General features: G+C 44.0%; 1 protein-coding gene across 4 annotated transcripts in view; it reads right to left on the minus strand.

Moving 5' to 3' along the window:
• The window catches only part of DYNC2H1 (dynein cytoplasmic 2 heavy chain 1), a 438,789-nt gene that overhangs the window by 273,966 nt on the left and 143,998 nt on the right, over positions 1-20,825 (minus strand). For all 4 annotated transcript variants that reach the window (XM_061628720.1, XM_061628719.1, XM_061628721.1 and 1 more), the window contains 3 exons: positions 19,244-19,395; positions 15,335-15,479; positions 5,189-5,291 (listed from right to left, as the gene is read on the minus strand). In XM_061628720.1, the coding sequence (XP_061484704.1) occupies positions 5,189-5,291; positions 15,335-15,479; positions 19,244-19,395 (400 nt within the window). The remainder of the gene's footprint in view (positions 1-5,188; positions 5,292-15,334; positions 15,480-19,243; positions 19,396-20,825) is intronic.

A 20,825-nucleotide genomic window follows, 5' to 3' on the forward strand; every position in this document is an offset into this window, starting at 1 on the left:
ACACATATCTGGTTCAGTTGCACAAGCCTAATCACTTAAGATTGCACCATCTAATACTATTCTTACTATCATCCCCAACTAAACCTGCCAAGTTCATTACAGCAAGAAAGGTCACAAGCAGCATACCACTCCAAGAGATTTACAGGGAAAGAGAAAACACCCAATCATGGAAAGAACAGTTGGTCTTATCCTGAAGGGCGTTTCTCCTTGAGTGTTAGGATATCTCCAAGTGCGTTTAGCTCCCCCTACCACTTGAAGAGAAGAAATGCTCTAATTTAAAAGGAAGTTGCTGACCTTCCCTCCCTTGAAGTCTCAGTTCCATCTCTGACCAAGCTAAAGACCATCACATAGAAAGACAAAAACAGGCAAGAAAAAAACAGCAACTACCACGCAGGGAGCCTCATTGGACATGCCAAGGCCGCAACACTAATTAGAATTATAGAATAGTAGAATTGGAAGGGGTCTATAAGGCCATCAAGTCCAACCCCCTGCTCAGTGCAGGAATCCAAATCAAAGCATTCCCAACAGATGGCTGTCCAGCTGCCTCTTGAATGTTTCCAGTGTCAGAGAGCCCACTACCTCTCTAGGTAATTGGTTCCACTGTCATATGACTCTAACAGTTAGGAAGTTTTTCCTGATGTCCAGTCAAAATCTGACTTCCTGCAACTTGAGCCCATTGTTCTGTGTCCTGTACTCCGGGACGATCGAGAAGAGATCCCGGCCCTCCTCTGTATGACAACCTTTCATGTACTTGAAGAGTGCTATCATATCTCCCCTCAGTCTTCTCTTCTCCAGGCTAAACATGTCCAGTTCTTTCAGTCTCTCCTCAAAGGGCTTTGTTTCCAGTCCCCTGATCATCCTTGTTGCCCTCCTCTGAACCTGTTCCAGTTTGTCTGCATGAAGGATGTGAAGTGCGAAGACCAGAACTAGATGTAGTATTCAAGACGAGGCCTAACCAGTGCTGAATAGAGAACTAATACTTCACGCGATTTGGAAACTATCCTTTTGTTAATGCAGTCTAAAATAGCATTTGCCTTTTTTGCAGCCACATCACACTGTTGGCTCATATTTAGCTTGTGATCAATGACAATTCCAAGATCCTTCTCACATGTCGTATTGCTGAACTAAGTATCCCCCATCTTATAACTGTGCATTTGGTTTCTTTTTCCTAAGTGTAGAACTTTGCATTTATCCCTGTTGAATTTCATTCTGTTATTTTCAGTACAATGCTCCAGCCTATCAAGGTCCCTTTGAATTATGTTTCTGTCTTCCATGGTATTAGCTATGCCCCCCAATTTTGCATCATCTGCAAATTTGGTAAGCATGCTCTGTTACTTCCTCATCCAGGTCGTTAATAAAAATGTCGAAGAGCACTGGGCCCAGTACCGAGCCCTGTGGTACCCCACTCGTTACTTCCGCCCAGTCTGAGAAGGAACCATAAGCACTCTTTGAGTACGATTCTGGAGCCAACTGTGAATTCACCTGATAGTTGTTCCATCCAGCCCACATTTAGCTAGCTTGCTAATCAGAATATCATGGGGCACTTTGTCAAAAGCTTTGCTGAAGTCAAGATATATTATGTCCACAGCATTCCCACAGTCTACAAGGGAGGTTACCAATCAAAAAACGAGATAAGATTGGCAGGATTTCTTCTTCATAAATCCGTGTTGGCTCCTAGTAATCACTGCATTGTTTTCAAGGTGCTTGCAGATTGACTGCTTTATAATCTGCTCCAGAGTTTTTTCCAGGGATTGATGTTAGGCTGACTGGTCTGTAGTTCCCTGGTTCCTCCTTTTTGCCCTTTTTGAAGATAGGGACAACATTAGCTCTCCTCCAGTCATCTGGCACTTCACCAGTCCTCCATGATTTCGCAAAGATAATAGACAGCGGTTCTGAGAGTTCTTCAGCCAGTTCCTTCAGTACTCTAGGATGCAGCTTATCGGGCCCTGCCGATTTGAACTCATTCAAAGTGATTAGGGTGATTAGGATTAAGAGTGTGTAACTAAAAGAGAATGGCAGCCCACATTAAAGTGTGGCTTGGCAGATATCCTAGCATCCACATTTCACAGGGAGATCAATTGTTTCCTCTCTCTTGGTGCTCGGGGTCTCCAAGTGGCATATTCTAAAGCTGACTATGTGCTGGGTGGGTAAATAGCCATCTAGATAGATGGAAGGACCTGCTGAAGCACTCTCCACTAAAGGCTGCTTCAGCAGAGGCCTATAGATTTTGTTTATAATGTCTAGTGAAAGTATAAAAGCTAACCCATAGGGCTGCTCGACAGACCTCCTGCAGAGGTGAATTGGTAGAGAAAGCAGCCAAAACAACAGCAGCTCTAGTGGAGTGTGCTGTGATTTTCACTGGTATAGAAACACGTAAGGAGTCATACACTAGTGCAATACATGTTCTGTTACACCTGGGAGGATGGTGGTAGAGTTCCCCTAATGCTGGATGGAATGAAACAAACAGGGGCTTGGATTGTTCAAAAGGCTTGTTTCTGACAAAGTATCTTTTAAGAACCTAGAGAGCACCAAGCACACCCAGAGGGATGAGAAAGAGAAGGAAAGATTGCTGGTAAAACAAGCACCTGCTGTCTATGAAAAGGTGAATATTATGATCTTATGAAAGGATGAATATACTTGAGGAATAAACAATGAAACTGTACACAATGTTAACTGTCATTATGAAAAATGCAGAGGTGCTTGGCAGTAGACAAGGCATTGAGCTCTGATATTCATCTCACTGATGTAATTGCAGCTACGAACATGACTTAAGAATATAATGCACAGGGACACAGACATCAGCAATTCAAACAGGGGATTCTGTAATGCAGTCAGAACTTTATGAAGATCCCATGTGGAGAAACAATGTAGGACTGGTGAACTGTTCAAGGGTCCCCATATAAGAAAGTGTCTCAGGAAAGAACAGGCATCCAACAGGTCAAGCGAATTGTTAGACAGCACTGAAGACAATGCAGAAGCTTCTCTATACAAGGTGCTAGGTTTCAGGTCCACCTTCAGGCTACTCTGCAAAACTGAGAGGTCAGAAATACCTGCCTTCCATGGGTGACACCACTGTCTCACACCAGCGAAGGAAAGCTGACCACTTAGAATGATATATACCCAGTATGGAAGGATGTCTGGATGCCAATATGGTGTTAACAACTTCCACAAGCAGGGCAGCCTTAGAAGGAGCTTCTGCTCAGCTTTCACATGGTCAGGTTCAACCTGGTGGGATTGGCATGGAGCAGGAACCCTTGAGACAGAAGCTTCAGCCTCACAAGGTGCCATGGACAGGCCACTACAATTTGTACTATCTCTGAGAACCAAGGTTTATTCAACAGGATCACTGATGCCCATTCCTCCCAGATCTTCAGTACACATGCCAGCAGAAAAGACATACAGAAAACTTGGCAGCCAAGAAGACTTCAGTGCATCCGTCACTTCAGCACTCTACATGAAGAATCAGGAAAAGCATGGACTTTGATTATTGTGAACAAATGCAAGAAGATCCACTTGCACCTGACTGAACTTCAATTTTATTTCCCTGAAGACCTCCTTGGCAAACTTCCACTCCCCCGGGAGAAGTTCCTACTTATCAAGCCAGTGCACCTGCACATTCTGCTTGCCTTTGATGTGCTCTTCCACTAGCAACTAAAAGTGCATCTCCACTTGATTGAGAACTGCTGCCTCATTCTGCATACTATTACCTGGAGCCTCCCGGATATTGAGGTGCACCTGTGTGATAGTATTGCCTGTTTGTAGGAGGATGTGCTGAAGGGACTTTGTGGAGATTAAACACTGCAGGGCCAGACATGCTGTTCTCAGCTCTAACCAGCTGATACTGTGATGTACCTCCTGTGGCAACCAGGTGCCTTGAACAAAGTGGTCATCATAGTGGGTGCCCCAACCTGACAGGCTGGTGTCTGATGTGATGACATGTGGGGCATCCAGTGGTAGCAGTGATCACTGTCAGCTACCAGCACAGCAATGCCATCACCAGTCTCGTCAGCTGAACTTGAAGGTGATGGTTGACTGGTGAGGAACATGACATGCCTGAGACTAGATCAGCTGGAGAGGGGGCAACTGCAGTGGTCTTGGGTGAGTTAAAGTATGGCGAGAGAGGAGGGCAAGCTAGGTGAGGGGGATGCAACACAGATCATTGGTGCTGTGCCACATGCTGCCCCCTTCTCTCTCTAGAGGAATTGTTTGTTTTGTTAGCCAGCCCTCAGGCTTGCAGATGGTGCTATTGCCAGGTTGGCTTTAAATAAGGCATCCCTCATCCATGATCTGATCATGGATGAAGAGGCTGACTGGTCTGTATTACAGAGACATGGGTGGGTGAGCAGGGTGGAGTCAGTCTCATCCAGCTGTGCCCACCTAGGTACTCAGTGACCAGTATCAGAGCAGGCATAAACATTTGGGAGGGGTGCAGTTAATACAGTCTACAAGAATTCAATCTCTCTTCAGGCTTTCTGACCACTTAAGTGTTTGCCATTTCTGCAAATATCATGTTCCAAAACTGTGATATAACAGGACATGTCCACTACATACGTATATAGGCACTTTGCTGATTGCAATTTGTCAAACATTTTGTACTATTTGTATTGGGTATCCTTGCCAAACATACTGCCATAATGTACTACCTGTGTAATAATTTTAAGAAATTCTCCCTAAGGATTATTGATACAATTTTCATTGTCTGAGTAAACTATATTTTGTCCCACACATTTTGTTCTACTGTTATCCCAATATCATCTCCCCATATAATCATATTTCCATATGCTGTTGCTTATCACCTATGCACAAGAGGAAGATATAATGAGTCTCAGGAAATCCCAAGATTTGTAGAAATAAAGTAATGCGAAAAACATGAGGGACAATTCTCCCCAAAACCCAACCTAATAAGGATCTAATGAGGACGGGCACAGGCTGACAGTGGGTGAAACAGAAAATCAAGGGGGAACATCATGAAGGAGGGCTTAGCTAACTGTAATAGCAAACAGGAATCCTGCATTGTTTCAGGTCCCACTTGTTCTTCCTAGTCATAGAAGCTTGCTATATACAGAACTAGAACCATCATATTTGAGTAGACAATGTGCAATGAAGTCTAAAGAAGCAGCTGAGTAACTGAAACTCTGGCAAAAATGTAACAAAGAGCTTTATCATATAGAATGCCAGGGTTACTCACCTCCAGTTAGATCATATCTGAACAAGCCTAAAACCCAATGAGTAAGAATACATGGTGTAAATAGGTAGTGGCTGTGGTCATCTACTGTGAATTTGGCTCGAACCTAGAAATATAGATGTCAATACACCATTGTTAATCCTACTTTTGTTTTCAGAAATACATTGTAGTAATTTCCTGTATTTTCCTACAAAATAAATGTATATAAATTTACATGCCAAAAAACACAATTGAGTACAGTAGGGCTCTCCTTTACAGCGCTTCGCTTTACAGCGTTCCGCTAATACAGCGGTTGTGAATTGTAGAAAGGCCCCGCTTTACAGTGCTTGTTCCGCTTTTACGGCAGTTTTTTGCCACCGGGCGCCATTTTGGTCAATGTAAGTCAATGGGATCCGCTTTACAGCGGTTTTCGCTTTACAGCAGGGGTCCGGAACGTAAACCGCTGTATGAGCAGGGCCCTACTGTACAGGTTTACTTCTTACAGGATTCAATAGGGCTTACTATCATGTCATTCGGTGTATAATTTGGCTTCCAGATGCATTATATGTAGTGCAGCCTCATTTCGCTAAAAGGCACTGAGGCAACCAAACATTCACAATTAAAATATGGTTACAAAGGTTATTTGGATAATAAGAATCTTAAAATAATTAAGTCTTGGATACAGGAAGATCAGGCCATTGGGTGGGTTAGGTGGGTTATGATGTCGCCTGGTGTCCAACAGCAGGAATGCCCAGGAGTCAAGACTTCAGCTGCTCCTTCCGGTCTTCACCCCAGTCAATTCCAGACAACAGTGACATTGGATCTATGTTGTACACTCAACAACCAGAAAAACATTAGAAAAGGAGCAGCAGACAGAGTCTTGACTCACACAAACTAAAAACCCCAGCCTTAGCATTAACAGAGAAAACCTAAGTACTGCAACAGTAACAATTAGACTGGACTTAAGAAACCAGAGATAAGATAAGCAGAAAGGCATAGGCAGCCGCCAAACAGGGAGGGCCCTGATGGCATGATACCTGGGAAAACTGCCACTGTCTGTTTTCCTCGGGTAGCATGCCATTACATGGGATGTACCAAAGCTATCCCAGTAGGGGGGATCCATTCAGGCTATAAAAGAGATGCCAGGATGACAGATTCATTCATGGAGGAACTGTATGATGAAGAACCAGAACTTTTAGAATGTGAGGTGAAAGCTGTTCTTAAAATACTTGGAAGAAACAAAGCACCAGGAACAGATGACATACCAATAGAGTGTTGGATTGTGTCTGCGTTGTTGTGTGAAACAGCATACATTACGTTGTAGTTAAGTTGCTCAAGAAACCATTCCAGAGGCATTAAATCATGTAAGAGTCTTTATTCAGACATTAAGGCCAGCGGCTTTAAGATCCCCCCCGCAGGAGAGAAGTTCTACTACGTTCAAAGTACAAAACTACTACAGACAGCTCAGCAGACAGCAGCAATAGTAAAAGCACTTTTTCCCAAGCTGTTATCTCGTTACCATGACAACCACTGTCTGGCCTTGCTTCCCAGACCATACTACATAAGGCTGCTTCTCACACTTCTCCAAAATTTGCAGGCTTCATGGAAAACAACACAAGGTAGTAATGCCTATCAGTGACAGCCCAACATAGAGTTGCTACAAGCTACTGAGACTGAATCAGTCCAAATTTTGACAAAAATCTGTCAAGAAATATGGAAAACTAAGCAATGGCCCACAGACTGGAAGCGTTCAATATATATCCCAATTCTGAAGAAAGGGGATCCCAGGGGATTAAGTAATTATCGAACTATTGCCTTAATATACCATGCAAGTAAAGTAATGCTCAAGATTCTACAACAAAGGCTCTTAACATACATGGAGCGACAAATGCCAGATGCCCAAACTGGATTTAGAAAGAGAAGAGGCACCAGAGATCATATCGCAAACACACATTGGATAATGGAACGGACCAAGGAATTTCAGAAGAAAATCACCCTGTGCTGTTCATTCAGCCAGACAGGCGGCCTAAAAATAAAATTTTATTATTATTATTATTATTTATAGATTACAGCAAAGCCTTTGACTGTGTAGACCACAAAAAACTATGGAATACTTTAAAAGAAATGGGGGTGTCATAGTATCTGATTATCCTGATGCGCAACCTATACTCTGGACAAGTCTACTATAAGGACAGAATATTGAGAAATCGATTGGTTCCCAATCGGAAAGGGTGTGAGACAAGGGTGTATTTTATCACCCTGTTTGTTTAATCTATACACAGAACATACCATACGGAAAGTAGGATTGGACCAAGATGAAGGAGATATGAAAATTGGAGGGAGAAATATCAATAATTAAAGATATGAAGACGATACTATACTACTAGCAGAAACCAGTAATGATTTGAAACAAATGCTGATGAAAGTTAAAGAGGAAAGCACAAAAGCAGGACTACAGCTGAATGTCAAAAAGACTAAAGTAACGACAACAGAAGATTTATGTAACTTTAAAGCTGACAATGAGGACGCTGAACTTGTCAAAGATTTTCAATACCTTGGCACAGTCATTAACCAAAATGGAGACAATAGTCCAGAAATCAGAAGAAGGCTAGGACTGGGGAGGGCAGCTGTGAGAGAACTAGAAAAGGTCCTCAAATGCAAAGATGTATCACTGAACACTAAAGTCAGGATCATTCTGACCATGGTATTCCCGATTTTTATGTATGGGTGTGAAAGTTGGACAGTGAAAGAAGTGGATAAGAGAAAAATCAACTCATTTGAAATGAGGTGTTCAAGGAGAGCTTTGCACATACCATGGACTGCGAAAAAGACAAATAATTGGGTGTCAGAACAAATTAAACCAGAACTATCATTAGAAGCGAAAATGATGAAACTGAGGTTATCATACTTTGGACACATCATGACAAGACATGATTCACTAGAAAAGACAATAATGCTGGGGAAAACAGAAGGGAGTAGAAAAAGAGGAAGACCAAACAAGAGATGGATTGATTCCATAAAGGAAGCCACAGACCTAAACTTACAAGATCTGAACAGGGTGGTTCATGACAGATGCTCTTGGAGGTCGCTGATTCATAGGGTCGCCATAAGTCATAATCGACTTAAAAGCACATAACAACAATGACGTCTAATGAACAAGTTAGGTGTAGACCATACAGCAGCCCTTAATGTGTCCACAATATGAGCATTTGTTGCAAACACAACCATAGTGGCTGCCAACCTTGTACAAGAAGCAGTTATGCTACGGGGCACTGGGATCTTGAGGGCCTCATAGGCCAGAGTTATGCAGGCTCTCAGCCAACAAGACAGAGTAGAAATTGAGATGTGCTTTCTTAAATTCCTTGGGTGAAAGGAAACAAGCATTGACTCGGTCAACCAAATGCCTTGTGTCCTAGTGATGTAAACCTTGAGAGCCCTGTGAACATTGAGAGAATGCCAGGCCTTTTCAAGGGGATAGACCAGATTAGGACAAAAGGAAAGCAAAATAATGTCCTGGCTGCAATGGAAGTAAGAAGCTGCCTTAGGCCGAAATAAAGAGATTGGTACACAAAGCAACAGAGTCCTAATGGAAAACACACAAATGAGAGAGCCCCCAATTCCAACACCCTCCAAGCTCAGGTGATGACCACCAGAAAAGGAACCTTGAATGAAAGAATACTCAGGGACACAGACTTGAGAGGCTCATACAGAAGATATTATAAAGCCTACAGGACCTTCTGGGGGAATCGATGGATGATGAGTGGCGAGAGAAGGGATGCTCCTTTAAGGGACTGCTTGACCAAGGGATGGCCACCAAGGGAAGACTGATCTGGTCTGGCTGACAAAATGGAGGAAATGGCTAAAACCTGCAGTCATAAAATAGTAGGCTTCAGTCCCATCTTTAACTTTAAGGACAAAGATGCCTTAAAGAACACAATTTGGAAAACAATTTCCATGTGCTTTGATAGACTCTGACTGTGGATGGTCATCTGGAGACTGGGATGGTATCAATAACGGGTTGAGACAACCCAAAATAACTCAGTTGACACCGCTTGACACCCATGCTGTCAGATTCAACCAGTTGGGATCTGAGTGCCAGATGGGACCCTGTAACAGTAGGTCCAACCTCAATGGGAGGGCTCATGGATCCAAGATCCATAGGATTAACAGTTCCAAGAACCAAGGACAGTACAGCCAGCAGGGTGCTAGGACTACCTGGGCCCATTTCTGGCAGAGCTTCCTGAGAGTCTGTCCCAGCAGATGAACAGGAGGGAAGGCATAGAGCAATCCTATCAGCCAAAGAGACAGGAGTACAATGACTGCTTCAGCGCCTGCCTGATATCTTGTGAATAACTGGGGCAGCTGGACACTCAAAGCAGAGGTCTACCTCAAAGGACCCAAACTGATGTTGTAGTTGGTGATGCAGTTTTCAGGTAATGCCTGTTGTCTGCTGAGCCAGTCCACTGCTACATTTGACTGTCCACTGAGATACTCTACTCGCAGGGAATGCAGGTGGAGTTTGACCCAATTCAAGATGAGATTCGACTCTGCTTAAAGAGCCCTGGGCCATGTGCCTCCCTGATGATTCAAATGCACATTCACACTGATGATGTCAGTGAAACTTCTAGTGAAAATAAAGAAGGGCCAGGCACACCGCTCAGAGCTCCAACCAGTTTATGTTTTGAGCTTGTTCGGCTGGTGACTAAGTTCCCTGCAAGAAGAAGTTGCAGTGGGCCCCCCACCCCGGTAAACTGGCCTCCATGGTAATCAGTCCTCTCGGGTTCCCAGACTGGAGAGCCCTTTTGAAGATGCTTGACTGACATCCACCAGTGAAATGAGGATCTCAGGAATGGAGACAGTCTCCTGTTTCTGAAATCTGCAATGTCCACCTGAAAGGGGAGAAGAGCCCACTGGAGTGGTTGAGTATGATGACAGGCCCAAGGAACTATGTGGGTGGTTAAGAAGAACAGGCCCAGGCCTCCAGCATGAAACATTATGTTGGCAGTTCTCCAGGACACCAGGGAGCATGCCATGTCTACAATGGCTGTGATTCTCGACGGAGATAGAAAGACCATAGCCCAGTGTCCAGGATGGCTCTCAGATGCTAAAGCCATTGCATTTGAGACAGATGGCTCTTTTCCAGGTTGACCAGGAACCCGTGATCCCTCAGGGCTGCAAGGGTGTGGTCTATATGAGCAGACACCCTCCTCCAGCTGTTCACCCACATCAGAAGGTCATCCGATAGATATGGATATCCTGGAGGCAAAGATGTGCCACCAGGGTAGCCATAATCTTTGTGAACACCCTCAGAGCCAAGGAGAAACCGAACTGGAAGGCTTGATACTAGAAATGAGCCAGGCCATATGTGAACCTCAGGAACTGTCTCTGAGCAGGCATGATAGACATGTGAAGATAGGTCTCTGTTAGATCTATCAAGGCCAGAAAATCCCCTTCCTGAAGGGCCTTCACAATAGATGCCAGGGACTCCATTTTGAAACCTTGATACCTCACAAACAAATGGAAGCATCTAAAATCCCCCTGCACAGATGGCCTTTTTGGGGCACAGCGAACAAAATGGAGTAGATACCTGAGTAGCAGTCATCAGAATTCACCAGCTCTATAGCCACGATCTCTAGTAGGTGACATATGGCTCCTGTCATGATCACCCACTTTTCTGGAGAGTTGGACAGAAGTGAGGGCACAAACCTGAGAGGGGAAGCTGTTGGAATTCAATGGAGTAACTGTTGATCACTGAATCCCACACCCAGAAATCCATGGTTAACTGGGTCCAAGTCTCTGCAAAATTCTTTCCATCAGAACAGCATCAGCGCAGTTGACACCCATCTCTTCTTGCGGCTAAAGGATGACCTGGGTATCCAGCTGACTGGTTGTAGGAATGACTAAAGAAGCACTGCTTATTTCAGAAGCCTTGTGAAGAACAAAAATGTGGCCCCTTTCACTGGGCCATGCTGCCCAGAAGGGCTGCAGGTAGGAGTATGGAAAAAACCTGCAAGTAGCCCTGCACTCATCCCTTTGGATGTGGCTAACACAAGTTTTCTTTTGTCCTTAGGATTAACTAGGATGCCCTTGAGAGCCTCATCTCCAAATAACATCATGTCTATGTAAAGAGCTGTGAAAAGGTTGATGCGAGTCATATTGTTGGCATTCCATAGGGTCCAGCGGGCCACCATACTAGTGTACATGGCCCTAGCTGCAAACTGTGTAGCATCTAGAGTTGCATCAGCCACAACTTCTGTAACTTTGTGTAACTTCACCAAGGTCTTAAGCAGCCTCACTGGATCAAGTGAGGGTCACTGAGCAGCTAACACAGTCACATCACTGATGAGCAAAGAAGTGGCACAAGATGCTCTAACCACGTGCACAGTGACATAGTGAATCTTTCGGAGAGTGAAGTTGAGCCTCCATTCATAAGCATCCTTGAATTGAGATTCACCTTCTTTAGGAAGGAGAGATTTGGAGATGAGACCCAAAATTGGCCCATCCATTGCCACAACATTCAACAAATTTATGAACTCGGGATCTAACGAATAATATTTGTTTGCAAGGGCCATCACATGGAGTGCATGAAGAAGTCGAGCCCATTCATCCTTTGCAATCTGGGCAAGTGAATCTGGAACTGGGAAGGTGAGAATTGAGGATCTGGGTGCCTTTGCAACATTGGCCCCTCTCACCGGACAAGGAGAGGACTCCAAAGTAGGCCTCTTCAAACAAAGTGTCTAGGGACTTGAGAAATAATGCAAGACAGTTGGAGGCCTGAAAAAGACAGTGAGGCAAATCCTCCTCTGTTTCAGAGTCACCACTCCACTCAGCCTCATCACCCTCAGGAGTGATGAAAGAATCAAGCAGATCTAAAACAGTCTCCAAAGACAGTGTAGGCCATCCCCTGAAAACAGCGAAGGGATTAGAAGAGGACTCCCATTGCTTCTCAACTTGAAGCAGAGCAACAGGACAAGTTGGTTGTGTTGTGGCAGAAGGCCTCCACAGTTCTGATGAAATTGAACCCAAAAGTGCATCCCTGAATTGAGAGAGAAATTCAGAGCTAAATGGAGATTTTGCAAGGGCACATAGACTGTCTGAAGCTGGGATGCATTCGAAGAGGTAGCAGTAGCCAGTGGAACAACTGAGGAAGACTACACAGCTAGAGTCAAGGCCTGGACAGGTGGTTGCACCGTCTGTTGTGCAGTTGAGGTCTGGACAGGTGGTTGCATAATCGATTGCACAGTCAAGGACAATTGACAGGGAGGACCTATAGGAGCAACCGCAGAGGAAGTCAATGAAGGCTGAACCGAGAAACCTTCGAAGTCCTTGTTTGAAGATACTTCAGGTGAATGAAAAAGTGTCTCCTCATCTGATAAATGCTGCTCTTGTCTCACAACCTCAGAAGTGAGTCCCTGGGAAGCACGGGTGGTGGAGTAGCCACCCCACCAACCATCCTTTTGCTTTGCCGATAAAAGAAGCTTCTTAACACTTCTGGAGATTGCATGCTTCGATGTTTTGTGCCTGGATGCCTTGGAACTCGATGGAGACTGAAAGTAGGATGGCTGCAAGGCTGCTTGTTGTTCCCCAGCACTGCTGTCTGCATCCATAGTCATAGATAGTATTTGGAGCAGCCATTATAATTTATTTATTTATTTATATCTCACCCTTTCTCCGAGTAGAAAAGGGCAAAAAAAATGGTGGAGGGGAAGAAATGTGGGGACCACTGGGGGCCTAGAGAGATGTGGAGAAGGGCACCCCTTCAAGTCACCCCCCTGATGTCCAAACACAGAGCCACGGCCGCAAGATCTCATAACAAAAAATTGAGGGGGACCTCAGGCAGTGCATAAGCCTTCCACCGAAATGGCCTACTCTGGCGTGCCAGAAAGCCACCACCTAAAATAGCCTGGAGCTGCGATGTGGACGCAGGCTCTCAGGAAGGGACCTAAGATGTCACCCAGGTAACTGCCAACAACAGAGGCCAGCCAGAGCCGCAGGTGCAAGCTCTGGTAAGACAACTGGGACCACTAACAAACAAGTGCCAGCCCCTGGCACTGGCACCAGTAGGCTCAAGTTGGGTGGCCATGTAGGGAGGAAAAGAGGGGGAAACTGGAGGGTGTAGCCACAAGCCTTGGCAGCGTGGGCAGCCTAGGTGAGAGAACAGGAAGTGAAGCCACCACAGAAAAGCTGCCACGGGGAGGGGAGGCGAGAAAAAAGAACAGGCCACTGCTGCGAGCCTCTGGAAAAACAAAGCCTATTCTCCAGGACAGGAGAAAAGGGAACAGCTCTGTAGAAAACAAAGACGGGGTACGTAACACAAAGGATTTTTTTTTTAAGAACAACCATAGAGATTCACAGAGTAAACAAGAAACAACCAAAAATACACACACAAGTGAAACAGACTCATGAAGGAAAAAGTTGAGGTAAGGCTAAAAAGAGATCCGCCTCAGATGAAAGGCAGGAATAGACTGGGGTTAAGTCCGGAAGGAGCAGCTGAAGTCTTGACTCCTGTGCATTCCTGACTTTGGACACCAGGCAGCGTCATAACCCATCTGATGGCATGATACCTGGGGAAAACTGGTATGCATGCATACAACAGTTTGCAATGCTGAAAGGAAACATTTAGAATGGAAGATATAATTGAACAGATTCATTTGAGCCACTAGGCATTTTGCTATTTTACCAGGATGCATTTAAGTGAAATCAGGCTCAGGTATCTGAAATCACAACTTCATTTTTGTTATCAGGAGGAGCTGCAGGCTGAGTCGTGCTGCTGCAGGGATGAGACTGTGCTGGGACCATCAAGGGGCAAGCATTTCCACCTGCCTTGCCCCACCCCTCTGCCTGGGCTTTATTAGGAGGAGCTGCAGGCTGAGTCGTGCTACTGCAGGGATGAGACTGTGCTGGGACCATCAAGGGGCAAGCATTTCCACCTGCCTTGCCCCACCCCTCTGCCTGGGCCTTATCAGGAGGAGCTGCAGGCTGAGTCGTGCTGCTGCAGGGATGAGACTATGCTGGAACCATCAAGGGGCAAGCATTTCCACCTGCCTTGCCCCCCACCCCTGCTCTTAGTGACATTTTTCTGGGGACTGCCCTTTACCCAGAAGATGAATGCTTTTGGTTTGCTGTTCCTGTTTTTTTTAGAGATGTTAGGACTTCGTTAGTTTGATTTTTTTTTGTAAATTGTATTGTTTTTATTTGTATTTTGTATTTGTATTTTTTGTGTGTGTAAGCTGCCTTGGGGGCCTATTTGGCTGAAAGGCGGCCTAGAAATAAAACATTACATTACATTAAAAAACATTACATTACATTCACAGGGGTTTCAACCAATTGGAGAATGTTAGCTGATTAACAGCACAATCCTATGCATGTCTGCTCAGAAGTAAATCCTACTGAGTTCAACTCGATTTACTCCTAGGCCAGTGTGTATAGGGTTGCAGCCTTAACTGTGTATTTTACTGCAATTATTTATATCCTGCCTTTCAGATATAAACCCTTCCAAGGCAGCTTAATATTAAATTACATAGTTTAAAAACAGTAAACAACTTTAACATATTAAAGTCATTGGTATCCTTCGCACAGGACAGTTGATGGCAAATTGCCATGACGGGAGGAAGTGTGTCTGAGGCAGGTCCTGAGGTGGTATTCATCTGCCTCCTTCTCTCTCCCAATTTTAAGCAATTAAAATTGGTCATTTATTAAATGTGAATAAATTTAACTACTACCAAAGCCGCTTTTGACCACAGTGGTCAGACAGATGTTCCAAGGAGCCCATAATTAGGGCATGCTGCTGCTCCTCAAAAACTGGGATTCAGAGGAATATTGCTCTGGATATGGAAGTGCCATTTAGCTACCTTGTACTCTATGCCCAATCCTTAAAGTTATCCATGCCAGAGGCCATCACCATATGTTGTGACAGAGACTTCCATGACTCAATTAGGCACTGTCTGAGGAAGCACTTCCTCAGTCTACTGCCAATAACTTTCATTGGATGACACTCTTAATTTGTCTTTTTTTTTAAAGAAAAAGCCCCAAACAATTTGGGATTTCCAAGCAATAATAAGCTGAATAGTCAGAAGCGATTAGGGGATGCGGTAACACCAAGAGCAGAGACATAAATCATGCTCCAAAATTTATCTTATGTCATATGAATCCAAATTAAACCATTTATACCTGCTCATATACTTGAACCATAGATCCTGCCAACTGATGGATTTTTGCCAAGGATCCCCAAGCAGGATGATTCTTTAGATTCTTGTGTAGAACAGGTTCCAAATAAGCACAATAAATTGTTTGCAGCTGATCTCTTTCAGGATAACTACAGAATGGAATTATAAAAATCAATTCAATTTTCAGTTATTTTAGATGAATTTGCATTATTTATTTAGAACTAGAACTATTACTGTGAGCCAAACAGACCAAAAATGAAATGCAGTTTGACTTACTTGAAAATCTTATTCTGAAAGATTACATCAGCAGTTGGTTCAAAATATTAATTTGTAAGATCTTTAAACCTTTAAACGCAGTAACCAAACAACAGGTCAGATCCAGACCAAGATAGCTAAGCTTTCAACAGGACTAAAGTGTGACTTAGTATGGATGAAATCCCATTTTAATGATAAAACTGAGGTGTAAAGTAGTTGAGGCAATATAAATTCATGTAAAATTAATCTCCAATATTAGCTTATAAATAATACATACTTTGAAAATACTCCAAGCTTAAGATCGTATTAAATTTGACATTGGGGGGGGGCATTCTACATGCGTGCACCCAAACGTGTAGAATCTCTGTTCAGACTTCTCATGTTGAGAGGGAAGGTCCAAAATGCAGCCAGCACAGGCTGGGGACAATATTGCTTGCATATACACCCCTGCCCACTCCATTCTTTTCAGCCCATGTATGTTTACCCCAATGCCTGATGAGCATGTCCATTACAAAACACAAGGGTAGTTCTCTAGGTCCCCCACCCCCATCTAAATGTCGGTAATCCCCCTCTTCCCAAACCTGCTAAATCTGTTTCAAATATGATCTACAAATACATACAGATGAATTTTTATATAGGAATGCTAGTACGTGGGGCGACAGGCCCTGAGAAGTTCCAGAGAGCAGGGCAGGAATGCTGATGCTAAGTTTGAAATTAGTTTCAGGCCATTTAGTGATCTGGTAGCTCTTCAGCAGACCAGATGTTGGAGACATGATAACATTTGGTTTGAGTTTGCAAGCTCTAGAATTTTAGGAGAACTACAGGCTTAACTAGGAGGCAAGGACAGTAAACAAAAGAGACACATAAGAACATAAGAACATAAGAAGAGCCTGCTGGATCAGGCCAGTGGCCCATCTAGTCCAGCATCCTGTTCTCACAGTGGCCAACCAGGTGCCTGGGGGAAGCCCGCAAGCAGGACCCGAGTGCAAGAACACGCTCCCCTCCTGAGGCTTCCGGCAACTGGTTTTCAGAAGCATGCTGCCTCTGACTAGGGTGGCACAGCACAGCCATCATGGCTAGTAGCCATTGATAGCCCTGTCCTCCATGAATTTGTCTAATCTTCTTTTAAAGCCACCCAAGCTGGTGGCCATTACTGCATCTTGTGGGAGCAAATTCCATAGTTTAACTATGCGCTGAGTAAAGAAGTACTTCCTTTTGTCTGTCCTGAATCTTCCAACATTCAGCTTCTTTGAATGTCCACGAGTTCTAGTATTATGAGAGAGGGAGAAGAACTTTTCTCTATCCACTTTCTCAATGCCATGCATAATGTTATACACTTCTATCATGTCTCCTCTGACCCGCCTTTTCTCTAAACTAAAAAGCCCCAAATGCTGCAACCTTTCCTCGTAAGGGAGTCGCTCCATCCCCTTGATCATTCTGGTTGCCCTCTTCTGAACCTTTTCCAACTCTAGAATATCCTTTTTGAGATGAGGCGACCAGAACTGTACACAGTATTCCAAATGCGGCCGCCCCATAGATTTATACAACGGCATTATGATATCGGCTGTTTTATTTTCAATACCTTTCCTAATTATCCCTAGCATGGAATTTGCCTTTTTCACAGCTGCCGCACACTGGGTCGACATTTTCATCGTGCTGTCCACTACAACCCCGAGGTCTCTCTCCTGGTCGGTCACCGCCAGTTCAGACCCCATGAGCGTATATGTGAAATTCAGATTTTTTTGCTCCAATATGCATAATTTTACACTTGTTTATATTGAACTGCATTTGCCATTTTTCCGCCCATTCACTCAGTTTGGAGAGGTCTTTTTGGAGCTCTTCGCAATCCCTTTTTGTTTTAACAACCCTGAACAATTTAGTGTCGTCAGCAAACTTGGCCACTTCACTGCTCACTCCTAATTCTAGGTCATTAATGAACAAGTTGAAAAGTACAGGTCCCAATACCGATCCTTGAGGGACTCCACTTTCTACAGCCCTCCATTGGGAGAACTGTCCGTTTATTCCTACTCTCTGCTTTCTGCTTCTTAACCAATTCCTTATCCACAAGAGGACCTCTCCTCTTATTCCATGACTGCTAAGCTTCCTCAGAAGCCTTTGGTGAGGTACCTTGTCAAACGCTTTTTGAAAGTCTAAGTACACTATGTCCACTGGATCACCTCTATCTATATGCTTGTTGACACTCTCAAAGAATTCTAATAGGTTACTGAGACAGGACTTTCCCTTGCAGAAGCCATGCTGGCTCTGCTTCAGCAAGGCTTGTTCTTCTATGTGCTTAGTTCATCTAGCTTTAATCATACTTTCTACCAGTTTTCCAGGGACAGAAGTTAAGCTAACTGGCCTGTAATTTCCGGGATCCCCTCTGGATCCCTTTTTGAAGATTGGCGTTACATTTGCCACTTTCCAGTCCTCAGGCACGGAGGAGGACCCAAGGGACAAGTTACATATTTTAGTTAGCAGATCAGCAATTTCACCTTTGAGTTCTTTGAGAACTCTCGGGTGGATGCCATCCGGGCCCGGTGATTTGTCAGTTTTTATATTGTCCATTAAGCTTAGAACTTCCTCTCTCGTTACCACTATTTGTCTTAGTTCCTCAGGATCCCTTCCTGCAAATGTTAGTTCAGGTTCAGGGATCTGCCCTATATCTTCCACTGTGAAGACAGATGCAAAGAATTCATTTAGCTTCTCTATAATCTCCTGATCGTTCTTTAGTACACCTTTGACTCCCTTATCATCCAAGGGTCCAATTGTCTCTCTAGATGGTCTCCTGCTTTTAATGTATTTATAGAATTTTTTGTTGGTGGTTTTTATGTTCTTAGCAATGTGCTCCTCAAATTCTTTTTTAGCATCCCTTATTGTCTTCTTGCATTTCTTTTGCCAGAGTTTGTGTTCTTTTTTATTTTCTTCATTCGGACACGACTTCCATTTTCTGAAGGAAGACTTTTTGCCTCTAAGAGCTTCCTTGACTTTGCTCGTTAACCATGTTGGCATCTTCTTGGCCCTGGCGGTACCTTTTCTGATCTGCGGTATGCACTCCAGTTGAGCTTCTAATATAGTGTTTTTAAACAACTTCCAAGCATTTTCGAGTGATGTGACCCTCTGGACTTTGTTTTTCAGCTTTCTTTTTACCAATCCCCTCATTTTTGTGAAGTTTCCTCTTTTGAAGTCAAATGTGACCGTGTTGGATTTTCTTGGCAATTGGCCAGTTACATGTATGTTTAATTTAATAGCACTGTGGTCACTGCTCCCAATCGGTTCAACAACACTTACATCTCGCACCAGGTCCCGGTCCCCACTGAGGATTAAGTCCAGGGTTGCCGTCCCTCTGGTCGGTTCCATGACCAACTGATCTAGGGAATAGTCATTTAGAATATCTAGAAACTTTGCTTCTTTGTCATGACTGGAATACATATGCAGCCAGTCTATGTCCGGGTAGTTCACACAAACTAGTGAAGGCCTGGACAAAAATAAAAATGCCTGGGAAAATGAAAGATCCTGCTCTCCACTCAGATTTCTACTGTCCTGAGGGTAATGCTTGTTAAGCTGTAACTTAGGGAATACAGATACGTAGAAAAATAAAAAGAAATAATAAATTCAAAATAAGCTTAAGATAATGAAGAATTATCAAGAAGACACTTACTCAATTGCACAAAGACGGACAATAGAAGTAAACCTGGAAGTAAGCTTATGTTTTCCCAGTGTTCCCCCAGCAGACATGGAAGCCACAATTTGGATGTTTTCTAACCCTACCCATTCAAGGTTTTCATCATAAAATCCCCGATATGTCAGCACCTTCGGAGAAAAAAAGATAGCATTTAAAGGACAGCCATATACAATAAGCATAAACAATAACGGTTTAATATAGGTCAGATTTTTTAGACTATACAGTTAGCAGTAAGTATGGCTTTATGTGGTATATAGTAAGAGAACACTGATTTTATACCTTCAGAAAACCCCTAGTGAGCGCCTCACTCCAATGATTTTAGAGCCCTTCTGAGATTTGTTCATTGAAGAAGGCTTGCTTCCCCATTAACCCCTCTATCACCAGTAGGGTTGCCAGGTCGGAACCATCCAAAAACCTGAGAAAATGGGGGCGGGCCCTAGTGACGTCATGGGGCGGGCCCTAGTGACGTCATGGGACGGGCCCTAGTGACGTCACGGGGCGGGCCCTAGTGACGTCACGGGGCGGGCCCTAGTGACGTCATGGGGCGGGCCCTAGTGACGTCATGGGGCGGGCCCTAGTGACATCATGAAGCATGATACATTGTATCAACCACGCGTGCGTGCAGCATACCATTCAAAAAAAAATTTCTGATTGGAAATTAAAATAGAAATCTTACCTAAAAGAGGTCCAGCTGAAGTGACAAGGTCATTCCTTCTCACCATCTTAGGGAGTATGGATGGAAAATGGAAATGGAATGCCTTCAAGTCGATCCCGACTTATGGTGACCCTATGAATAGGGTTTTCATGGTAAGAGGTATTCAGAGGTGGTTTACCATTGCCTTCCTCTGACTTTGGACACATATACTTTGGACACATAATGAGAAGACATGATTCATTAGAAAAGACAATAATACTGGGAAAAACAGAAGGGAGTAGAAAAAGAGGAAGACCAAACAAGAGATGGATTGATTCCATAAAGGAAGCCACAGACCTGAACTTGCAAGATCTGAACAGGGTGGTTTATGACAGATGCTATTGGGGTCGCTGATTCATAGGGTCACCATAAGTTGAAATTGACTTGAAGGCACATTAACAACAACAACTGAATTAAAGATACAAAAGAGGAAAGTGGAAGGTGTTTTATTTTATTTTTTACAGCCTGGAGAAGTGGTAAGAGGTAAAGTCAGGAATGAATGCATTTTTTTAATGAACAAGATAGCATGTTGAACTATCTTGTAAAAATGAACTAAGAGTGCTTGCAGCAGCTATGCTAATGCAGAATGAGCCAGTTGTTATCTGCATGGTGCTATGAAGTCAGTTGTATGTTAACTGTATGCTCATGCAACAGATGGTATAGCACAGTGGGGAGGAGAGCCTGGCTGGGAGTCCAGAGTCTATGAGTTCAAATCCCCGCTCGTGTCTCCTGGATGCCAAGGGCCAGCTAAAGATCACCCCCACAGTGAGTGGCTCAGGGGTTATGTGCCCTGCCACCTGTGGGCAAGGTGCATAGTCGCAAGGAGCCGTTTCCCCCAGCTGGCAGTTGCGGACAAGGAAGGGA

This window comes from Rhineura floridana, chromosome 5 (genome assembly GCF_030035675.1).
Source record: "Rhineura floridana isolate rRhiFlo1 chromosome 5, rRhiFlo1.hap2, whole genome shotgun sequence".
Lineage (NCBI taxonomy): Eukaryota > Metazoa > Chordata > Lepidosauria > Squamata > Rhineuridae > Rhineura > Rhineura floridana.